The following is an 11,441-nucleotide window of genomic DNA, read 5'->3' as shown; positions in this document are numbered from 1 at the left end:
CTGAAATACAATTTGTTTGTTAAGTTGAAGTACGCATTTATTATTAAAAAAAATGAATAATTATAAAATTACAAAGAATAACACTTACCATAATCCCGCCGGATCAAGTATCATCCTCCGGTCGTGGGTGTACTGGATCTCGTATCCCGGGTCTGACTCCTCATCCTCAGGCTCAGCCTCTGTCATCTGCACAACCTCCGTCGTCTTCTCCTCCTCACGCTCAGATGTCGAGGTACTAAGGCATCTACTACTACTGCCTACCTCGACCTCCGGCTATCTACAATCACACAAATAAGATTATTAGAAAGTGCTAAAAACAAGTCTCATTCACATAATCATGTTGTGTCTACACTTATCGGGTCATGTTTTATGTTGTGTATTGAAACTGACGTTTGTTGTGTCCGTGTAAATGTCACCTATTTCCGGGTGGCCTGTGTCGACCCATATGATATTTTCGATCATATGGGGAGTAGTTGTTTACAGGTTAGCTTTGGTAGCATGCGGGAGAAGGGACGACCCGAGATGACATTCGAGTCAAGCATAGTTGATTAGATTAGTTAGTAGTCATGAGTTGTATCATTCATTTCATTTATTCATTTATGTTAATTGTTTCTCAATTATGACTCCGATTTCACCACCTCGGGAAACTAAGAAGGTAACATCTCCCAATTACCTTGGCCGGGTAAGAAGGGGGTGTTACAATTTTTTTTCATTTTTTTTTTTAATATTTTTTCTAATCGATATGTTGCTGTTAGAACGTGATCTTTATAGTAAGTTCATTTACTATAATTGGTAACAAAGATGATTAATGTGACACTAAGCTTTCTCCACTGCTTAGCGACGTTGTAACCAGAGACCTTAAAAAAAGTTTTTGCAATTTTCCCTTCACCATATTGCAAATTTTTTAACGTTAAAAAAGGGTTTTTTTTTTTTTTTCCTTCACTATATTGCAATTTTTGCAACTTTGTTTGCAAATTTTCTACTGACCTTATATGGTATTATTTTGGCCCAATATTGTGCTTTGACAACCCTCGAATTGTATTCGTTCTATGTTTGCAATGTTCAAATTGGGTCTTATTTATTGCGCCTTTTGATACTCGGCCTCTCTAATGTTGCTGAACTTCATAATAACTATTGGGCATTGGCCATATGTGAACCATTTTGCTAGTGATACTTGACCATTTTTGTAATAAAATATTACTACCGTCATACCGTTTTTCTTCTAATTTCACATTTAGGGATAACGTTGCTAAACTTTGACCATAAATATATCGAGAAAAATAATGTATTTATGTTATATCCATATTCTAAAACAAAAATAAACTGAAGAAAGACCATGTTAATATGTAAAAAAACGCGAACTGCATTAGTAAAAACGGCCCGTTTTTCTTAAAACCATTGTTTTTGGTCTGGAATAAGACGGGTAACATGTCATCATTTTACAATAAAATGTTGTTTTTTGATAACATGTTACCATTATTGTTCACATCATTTTCGGGGTAAAAAATGACACCTCTAGTCATAACAATTTGTAAATTAATTGGTTACATTTTCTTAAAAAATGGCAACATTTTATCCGTCTGACAAATAAGACCAAAAGTGTCCGTCTGAAACAAGAATTTGTGTAGCAAAAATTTGGTCATTTAAAGGTATTAGTACAAAACTTTTCATCTAATAAAAGCAGTATACATGATGCATGTAATAATACATTTTCCACTGATTTAGTAAACCTAAGAAAGTCGCTCAATAAAACTGTTATACACATTAACAACCTCCTAATATAACCCGATTCGGAATGGAGAGGACACCAATTTATGAAGACTATAAATGCTCCCTAAACTTACAAGGTAGTTTGACACAAGCATTGTTGAACTGATTCTCATTGAAGCTCGAATCCTCGTCATATCACCCAACGATCACCATCTCGCTTCCTTGTGATGGTAAGAAATCACAAGAAATCAAGTTTAGGATAATCAGATTTCGACGGAAATAATGTCCCTTTAATAGATGGTCGGTCACTGTGTGTTCTTTCCCTTCTTTTGAAATCACACTCAGTGTAACTCCATCGGTTTTGCTTGCTTTGTCGGGAGGATGACGAATTACCAAGCTTCAAAGAGTTAACTTAATTTTTTCTCTTAAGCTGCCAACAGAAGTTAAATTTCTGACCCTACCCTTCACGGCGACGGCTTCCAATCAAATTGAAGATTGTTAAAACCGTTGATTGCTCCAAGGCCGTTAAGCATTTGGTTCCCCAAGTCATGTTGTTGGTGGTTATTCATACTTTGATCCCGAGACATAGATGTAACACCAATCCTTCCGTTCATAGAGTTATTACCCATGGCAGCTCTAATTCCGTTACTCATGGATGCTTGACCCATTCCACCAAATGGCCCAGCACCCGTACTGGAGTTGCTATTTGTAGGCCCATTTCCCACAAGGCCCGAGTTGCCCGTTTGCAAAATGCCATTGACATTTTTCACATCACTTCCAAGAGAACCCGTGCCGGTAAAACCTCCGCCATTGAGTTGACCATTCATCATCATTTCATGAATAAACTTTGTATCACCATCAGGCGGTTGCATATTGGACACGGGTGAATTTAACGAGTTAACATTGCTTGTACTAGGGCCTGGCAAGGTACCGTGTGAATTTTGGGGAGGATTGTTAGAAGAGGAAGGTGTAGGCGATTGGAATGGAGAAGAATTCGGCTGAGCTGACAGCATTGGGCTTATAGGGTTGTGATGTCTCGAGTTCATTGAGTTTTGGTGGAGAAGACCGGCTATGGTACTATGTGAAGTAGAAGAAGAAGAAGGTGCATTGAGACTATTTACACTTGACACCCCATTGGTCGAAGGAACTTGCATTCCTTGATCGTTGTTGTTCTGCTGTGAATGTTGTTGCTGTTGCTCCTCGGGTTGCTGATTTTGCCCCTGGAGATTTGAGGGCGTACTTGTTCTTCGAGGAAACTTGGCCAGACTTTCTGAGGGCAGAAGTGAAAAATCAGTGAAAGAGTGAAAAAATTGCAAACAAAGTTACTACTCCGTATCATTTTTCCTTGATCCGTCAATTACACATACAATTGCAGCTTTTAGGCAATGTAGACACGACAAAACATGCTCAATTTCAGAAAACCGAGGTGACTTACCCAACACCCATCCTGACCTGATACAAAGTTTCACATGACCCAAACCAAATAGGTTCTGTAACAACCCGACCTTGAAACAAGTCGGCTTGACCCAACCAATTACCACATCTAAGGTCACCGTATACATATAAAACACACACTCTATCACGTATAAATGCTCGTTAATTATATTATGCTATTCTTGTGGACTAGGAATTACATCCAGCTTCATCTATCAAAGGTTGTTAATTACATACTGAAATAACGCCAAACGTCAAGTTAAATTTTTCCATTTCTAAAGACAGCATTCTGTGTCTTTGCATATGATAGAGTAAAGCAAAACTGAAATTTGTGAAATGGACTTTTTTTATGCTTTAACACAAAGATAAGTCTACATACATATGGACCCCACCCACACACACACTACCATGGGAATCAGACTTCAGATGCGCTGAGGGTAATGTTGTATCAATCACAAATTGGAAGTGATGAAACATGCGAATATGTTGTTTCATAAACTTGGAATGTTACAAGAACTCTTTAGTAGACCAATCATGGGTCATGGGACATGGGACAGATAACTAGTGAAGACGGCAGCCGACAAAAAAAAAAAACAGATTGCAAATTGCTTCAGCATTTGACAAGAGCAAATGCTTTTTTATGCACAAAAAATTCATATTTAGGTTAAGGTCGGAGTCTTCTGACACACATAAAAGAAGCATCTCAAAGCTTAAACGTGACAGTACAAACAACTAACTTTAATTCAGATAATCCGACTCTGGATTGTAACTGATCTCTCTTACTCCAGCCTCTAATTCAACTTATCGTTTCCTAAAGTGACGTATATTGCTACCAAAGCAACTCATGCCTTAAGCAGCCAATTTCGTACGTGAATATCACATAAGTACACAGCCATGTCCAGTAGAGATACTCTAATAATGTACGTGAATATCACATAAGTTCTCGTGATATATCAAACAAGAGAAAGTTCATGTGCAAACATAAGGACTTGGCAATCATTGCCATGCACAGAGAGGAGTATAAGCATTGAAAAACATTATAGAACGATGACGGGAAATGATGGCAGGACCCAGGAGTTAGAACGTAAGGTTTACATATTCCAATATCAAGATAAGCAATAAATAAAGAGTAAAAACGAGGTAAAAAAAAGTAGAAACATAATTACAATCTTACCCATAGGTCCTGCCCCTGTCAACCGACTATAATCAATCAAGTCTTTCATACTGTTTACTACTTCAGATATCTGTCAGTCAAGACCAAACAATCAGAAAGTACAAACACTAGTTGCATAAATGACTAAAAGGGAGATAGAAATACAAAAAATGTGTCAATGAGTATATACGAAAGGTTAGAAAAGGGAGAAACTGATTTTAGCAAAAGTTATGGGCGTTGGGAGATATACTATATCGATAATGATGTTATTTCAGGTTCAAATGCATCCATCTTTTAACTCACTATCAACAGCAAGGAAATTGAACATACCTGAAGACAGCGAACATATCTCTTGGTGTAACCTAAATCATTAACTAGCGGCACTTCCAATGTTTTAGCCAGTTGTCGAGCTGATGCAACAAACCTGACACACAGTAGCCAAACACAAGTAGGGGCAAAATCAAAACCATGCAACCATAATTTCAGTATAATACAATAAAGGTAGGTTCATATTGTAAATGGTGATAAAGGTAGTCCTGTAGTACCTCCATCTCATTTGGTCTCATTTGACGGTCACGTAGAAGATGCCAATTTTGACATTTTTTTCAAATCAACGAGACACACCAATGATATATATATATATATAAATCATGATCATTTGGTCCTATATGTTATTGTATATTATGAGAATATAGTTCGACTGTTAAAGTTGACATAGGCTGACCATTGAAATCAAATGGGACAAAAAAAGAATGGGACTTAGGGAGTAACTATTAAATAACTATGCAGGAAAAGCAGACCCAACAAGAAAAGAACACAGCTTACATATTACAGTTAGTCTGTATATCTGAGGAAGGCGTATTGGATGATGAATTTTGTGTGGACGCATGGTACTTCTGAGCCGTAGTACCAAGCTGACTAACCTGCAATACAATACAGAAGACAGAGTCACTCATCGCTTTGATTAGAAACAGAAGCATGAGGAATCAAAGGCAGCACCTGACATTAATGACTTTATTAGTTTCTGTTGTTTCAGATTGAAGCACGAGTAGAAGCAGTAAATAACCTCATACTAGTTACTGGTGTAGTGAATATTTGATAAAAGTTTTAACAGGTAAGAGATATGTGAGGATATTTGTCTCACTGATAACACAAGGCTATGAGAATTGTTCGGGGTTATTTCTTACTGAAAGTGGAAATGTAATGAATTGATTCAAGTGTATAACAAGGAAAATGCAGTGAATCGAAATGAATAGATGGAGTATCTAGTAATCCAGTTTGAGGTATGTCGCCCCATGGTACCACTAAATGATGTTTGACAGTAGCAAAGACTGTTACTCCAACTCTTCTTATATCCCTGCGTACCATGTCTGACACTCGACACTTGGACATGCGTACAACACTTGGGACACCTCAATAAAGCCAAAATAGGTAAATATTTCATAACAAAATGCCGGCTCAGACACTCGGAAACTAATGTTTCAATGATCATCAAGATCAAAATTATAACGATCAGGCAGGCATATTTTCTATCAACATACCAAGAGAACATTCAGTGATTCAGTAGCTTTGCACAGCATCTGTTTCGTTCTATACATAGCAAGACATACTTAGATCTACACATTATTATATTGCTTATTGAATTGTATAATTTATTTCCCCTTCTTGTGTGTTCTACTTATGGGGACTGAGGAGTTAAACCGTTAAAACCCCAAAATGCAACTAAAATAGCACTTGTAAGTCAAAGTCAAAGCTGATTTGAGTATGCAAAGTTCAAAAATAACAAACATCAAACACAAGCTTACATAGTTTGGTAGCTCAAATTAAATAGTTGGAGAGGAACTGTGGTATAATTGATACTCCCTCCGCCCCCATTTCTGTAGTTCCTATTTGACTTTGGTGGCCAAAAGATCAATTTTAACCAATTTTCTCTCACAAGTCACAAGAGTACAAGACCCAATCGCTGCAAATTTTAAAAATGATAATTTGAAAATAATTGTTTCAATGTATCTAACATGACAATTTACATTGTTTATCAACAAATATTAGAAGAAATTCATGGTCATAGCCGATATCAGTTAACCGTAAAGGTCAAATGGGGACATTTCTTCCTTTTTTTTAACAACTGCAGTGGCTCTGGCTCGAGGTTTTTCAGCGGATTACATTCAGAAAGCAATTGAAAACCCACATGGCACATAGCAGTGTTACATGCACGCAATGTCTCCAAAATTGAGCCACTAGAATAAAGTAGATTTACCAATTCTCGGATTCCCCACAAAGGAAATAGTTATCATATGGTCAGATAAACTACCAGAGTACCAGCCTAAGAGATAGCTAGCTGTCTGAAATCAAAATGCTATGAAGCCAAATATAACAATGTTCAAATAACTACAACTCTACAAGCACAATAAATGTAGCTGGAAACAGAATATATTTGTTAAGACGTTCGGAGTGTGAGGGGAAGAGTGAGACAAATCCTTACAAAAACGACAAAATTGATGTTTATTTGTGAGGGTTGTTATTTCACATAACAAACACACGAGTCTTTGAAGCAATACTCACAGAGCCACACTCATCAATCATCAACATAAATTTGACTGCAAGGAGAACTCAAAGAAAGCCAATTTCTAGCACATGAAACGGTGAACATATTTTGGGAAGATTTTTGAAAATATGAATTGATTCTATCACTTCAATTAATAGATGAAAATTTAGCTCAAAATGATGAAATACCTGGGGTATCAAGAGTCGTCGAGGAATCAGCTCTTCATGTCGTCGGGCACAAAATTCCCATGAACAAATCTGATAATTAATTCGAAAGGTCAAAATTTAAGCAATATCATGGCTCAGTAACTTCAAGTTCATGAAGACAGAACTAAGGATACAAACCTTCAAGTCAGGAGAGAAAACTATTCGAAGTTGGCCATCACGTACAACACGAAGTTGCTCAAATACGCTCTCCTGAATTGCTTTTGCATAATCCAGGACAATTTGACCAGAGGAGTTCTGATATTCACGTGGCATATCAACGTACAGAAGTTCTTCTTGTGTCCCACTTTCGTACTTGATCTTGAAAAGCCTGGGCAAGACCTCGACTGTTGCCTCTGGAAGCATTATCATTTAAAGTTTATACATTATTCAAAGCCCATAAAAAATGCATGCTTTAATATCATTCCAAATACAAGAGTTACAAAGTACACACCGAAACCGCGGCCAGGCTTGCGCTTGCATATCTCACAGTGCCAAACATCCTGCCATATTGCAAAACAATTGAAGCATTTTTAACAAGGTCTGCACAGAAGGCAAAGTAATAGAAAAATCTACCCAACAGAAACGTTACAATAAAAGCACTTTTGACATTCGTGCATTGAGCTACATTTTGTATCCCAATGGTAGCAGTCTATCAGATATGCAATTATGCAAGTTTAAATTAATAGATGGCAGCATAATAAACTGGCAACTACAAAAAGGACACACGATCACTAGATTATCCTATTAGAACCAAAAACAACAGCAACAACAACATTACCCTAATTCCTCAAGGGTCCTCGCAAACAGCGGGCTAAGGGGGCGTCGGATGTACACAGCCACACCCCCACAGAAAGGTTGTTTCTTAATGACCCATAATGAAAACTATTTCGGGGATTGCATTGAATGATGGCTACCTCGAGATTAAAACAAGTACAACCAGTGAACCCTAGCTCACGTCAAGAAATATCCAACTACAATGTAGGGTATCCAACTACAATGTAGGGGGTTCATAAGGGAGCAACTTGCCTGTGTTAAGACTCCAGTTGTTTGTCTGCCGCTTCCATACATTGAAACACACCACTTCTTTTTCGCATTTGGGGCAAAATATTCAGCAACAAATTTCCTCCAAAACTCAATATTGTTATCCTGCATACTAATACAGCAAAATATAAGACCACAGACAACATTGTACACACCACACGCCAAAAAAGGTGGAAAATAACAAGCATTGACCTCCGGTCTATGTTGCTGCTGATACATATAGTGTGTGAGACGTCTGGCACACATCCCGGGCTCATAAACTGATTTTGCAGGTGACCTAAGAGGTAAGTTCTGGGGTGAAAACTGAGGTTGTAACGGTGACCTCTGTTGAGGCATAGACTTCAGAAGCTGATGTTGCTGCTGTTGTTGCTGTAAGTGGAGTATTCTCTGTTGCTGCAAAAGATTAAACTGGGCAGGCGTGGCACCTTGAGACGCCTGCCTTGGCATGGACATCTGTTGTAGAAGTTGATGTTGTTGCTGTTGCAAGAACAAAGACTGGTCTGTATGGTGGGGTTCCATCTTTACAGACCCAACGCCTCGCATATTCTGCAATTGGGGCTGTTCCAACTTTACCTGTAATTGTCCGAATCTCATTAGTCCTACGTTGAAATACCGCAGACTGATCTCCTCATAAGTCACATCCCCAACCACACGGGGGGAGTGTTGCTTATTTTACAAGTATCCCTACGTCTCGCATTAAGAATCACACGACTTTTGGGGCAGGATTTAGGGAACTTGATGAGGGTACGCAAGTTGACACATAATAGTGACGGAGAGTATAAAAGTGGGTACGAATTATTGGCATTTCATGTAAACATCAAATTTTTATTAGAACAAAAATATCAGAAAGTTGAGTGAAAATAATGAAGCAAGGTGTGATTCTTATTGTGCGACGGCCTAAAATAGATAGTGTTAATATTACTCTCAAGCACAAGGAGTATCTGACACGGGTAGGGTGTCAACTGCTGGACCCCACTATTTTTAAAACTATAAGAACAATTTGGCCAAAGAGGAAGCTGTCAAGGTGTGTGTGCCGTGTGTATTCAAGTCTGATAAAATGAAGAGACAAGCAACATGGCATAACAGATATAGGGATTTATCCATCCATAAAAAAAAATTATATTGTTCAAATATACACTTTGAACCTAACCTGACCAAGACCTCTCAAAGACTGTAGCTGCAGCTGCTGTTGTACCCCATGCTGATCACCAGTCACCTGTGGTTCTAGCTTTACAGGAACACCACCACCTAGGCCACCCCTAATGGACTGATATGATTGCGGCTGTGGCTGCTGATTAGCAGGGAACTGTTGCAATGACTGCTGTTGCGAATGCTGAAAATTTTGGGATTCGAGCTGTTGGGATTGCAACTGATCTGGCAACACATGGTTGCCAGAATTGCTCGGAAACTGTTGACCCTGAACTTGACCTGAAGTACTAGGATTAGCCATATTGGCTGCTGAAAAAGAAGACTGAGGGTTGAACCCCATCCCATTTGTCATTCCAGAAAAAGGGTCAGATTCGATTCCTCCATCAATCCCTCCTCTCGGGCCATTCTGCCCACCATGAATTCCGGGACTTGCATTACCATTTCCAAAAGAATGATTAAGCATTGGTGAGTTCCCATTAGAGATATTCCCTAATGAGCTTCCATTATTAAACTGAGTTCTCGGCGAAACCAGGGAAGACAAACCCCCTTGTGAAGGCATTGGACCTCCTTGACCTCCCAACATTCCTGAATTTGACCTCAACAAATACGGTGTATCTGAGCACCACCAATTGGGGTGGAAGACCCCAAGGTACGATATCTATAACAACAAAGGATCTTAACCTAGAGTCACTTTGCTTCTAAATGAAAATCTTAATTTCGCACCACGTACAGTCCGAATTCCGACATTCAACACAATATCCTACTGAGCAATTCACATTGAAATAATTGAAGGCATGATACTCCAAAGTAGTAATAAGCATCTGAAATACCTCTGCACTTGACCAAAACAACTCGAAACTAAGTACATAAAATACCCAATAAGAATCTTAAGCAAACCAAGCAACACGCTTCGCTTTTGAACCTTCTACAATATCGAAATCTCCAACAATTCCAATAGGTTTCGCCTTGAAAAGTTTGAGCATATGCAAATCCTTGGATCCCACTAACCCTTCATTCATTCTACAAACAAAAACAAAAGGCACAAACCTTAGCAAAAGTAAACTTAACAAACAAAAGGGTAATTCAATCATACATAAACTAATCCAAATCCAAGCAACTAAACTAAAAATTAACAAAAACATAGTAAAAAATCACTATTTTAGCCAATTTTCCTTAAAATTGTGATTTATTTTGGCACAAGGATACAAGTTTTTCACCTTTTTAAGTTAAGTAAACACAATCAACAAAAACATGCCTATCACTTCAAAAAATTACTAAAAACATACCAAAAAAATTGATCAATTCAATCCAATGAACACTTCAAAATGCACACACCACCAAATTAAACTAAAAATAAAATAAAATAATTAGCAACTAAAAAAGACTAGAATTTGACTAGAAAGAGGACTCACCAAAGCTAACAAAAACACTAATTTTCCAACAATTGAACAAAACAACCCACAAAAATGTAAACAAAAACTCAAAAAATTGAGATATGGGTATTGAAATTAGCACTCATTAATGAACTGGGTTGGTGTTATATTTGGGAATTATTTGCTAGAAGTGAAGAAAAATAGCAAAAAGTAGTAATTTATTTACCAATTTTATTACAATTTCATCATTTTTGGGGGGAATTTTAATTAAATTGAGTCTAATAATTAAAAAAAAGAAGGATAATTATTAATTTTATTTATTTATTAATTAAGGTGTAATATTATCTAAGAATTCGGAAATTAATTTTACGGGTCTTTTGGGTTTCTGCTGATCTTTGAGGAAGAAATAAAGAGAGAGAAATTTGGGAAGAGAGAGAAAGTGATGAAAGGATGTCTACTTGCGGACTTCAAATTTTCATTCCATTGGATTTGATAATTCTCTCTTTCTTCTTTTTTTTTTTCCAGCTGTTGGATTTTTTTTTTTTTTTTTTATAATAGTATAATGGTGTATTTTTCATTTCAGTCATTTGTTTACGTAATTTGCGTTTATCATCTGAATATCGAATAATAATGGGGTTTTGTGCGTAAGATTTAAGAAGTATAGAAATGGAAGGTTTGCATGTCTATATGAGAAGGAGAGGTAGTTTTAGTGCGTATAAAACGAAAACGTAAACAATTAATTGAGACACCCAAGTAGAAATAAAATGCAATTAAATGAATTGGAGGCATAAGGATGGAGTAGATCAATAAGGTCTCATTCTAGTGGCTAT

The 11,441-nt window shown here is 37.3% G+C and overlaps 1 protein-coding gene across 2 annotated transcripts; it reads right to left on the bottom strand.

Annotated features, from left to right (window-relative positions):
• Positions 1–1,625: 1,625 nt before the first annotated feature.
• LOC141596337 (transcriptional corepressor SEUSS-like) lies at positions 1,626–11,121 on the bottom strand. 2 transcript variants are annotated; one of them, XM_074416461.1, is made up of 11 exons: positions 10,651–11,121; positions 9,240–10,258; positions 8,282–8,662; positions 8,075–8,194; positions 7,500–7,548; positions 7,187–7,401; positions 7,031–7,099; positions 5,123–5,220; positions 4,628–4,721; positions 4,319–4,388; positions 1,626–2,980 (listed from the first exon to the last, which is right to left on the bottom strand). In XM_074416461.1, exons 2-11 carry the CDS (start codon positions 9,819–9,821, stop codon positions 2,175–2,177), a joined length of 2,484 nt encoding a protein of 827 aa, XP_074272562.1. In that variant the 5' UTR covers positions 9,822–10,258; positions 10,651–11,121; the 3' UTR covers positions 1,626–2,174. The 2 variants fall into 2 exon arrangements, with proteins under 2 accessions (XP_074272562.1, XP_074272563.1); XM_074416462.1 differs by having other exon boundaries at positions 10,838–11,073.
• Between the last annotated feature and the right edge of the window lie 320 nt (positions 11,122–11,441).

This window comes from Silene latifolia, chromosome 8 (assembly GCF_048544455.1).
Source record: "Silene latifolia isolate original U9 population chromosome 8, ASM4854445v1, whole genome shotgun sequence".
NCBI classification, from domain to species: domain Eukaryota; kingdom Viridiplantae; phylum Streptophyta; class Magnoliopsida; order Caryophyllales; family Caryophyllaceae; genus Silene; species Silene latifolia.
This window is presented reverse-complemented; position numbering and strand designations above follow the sequence as displayed.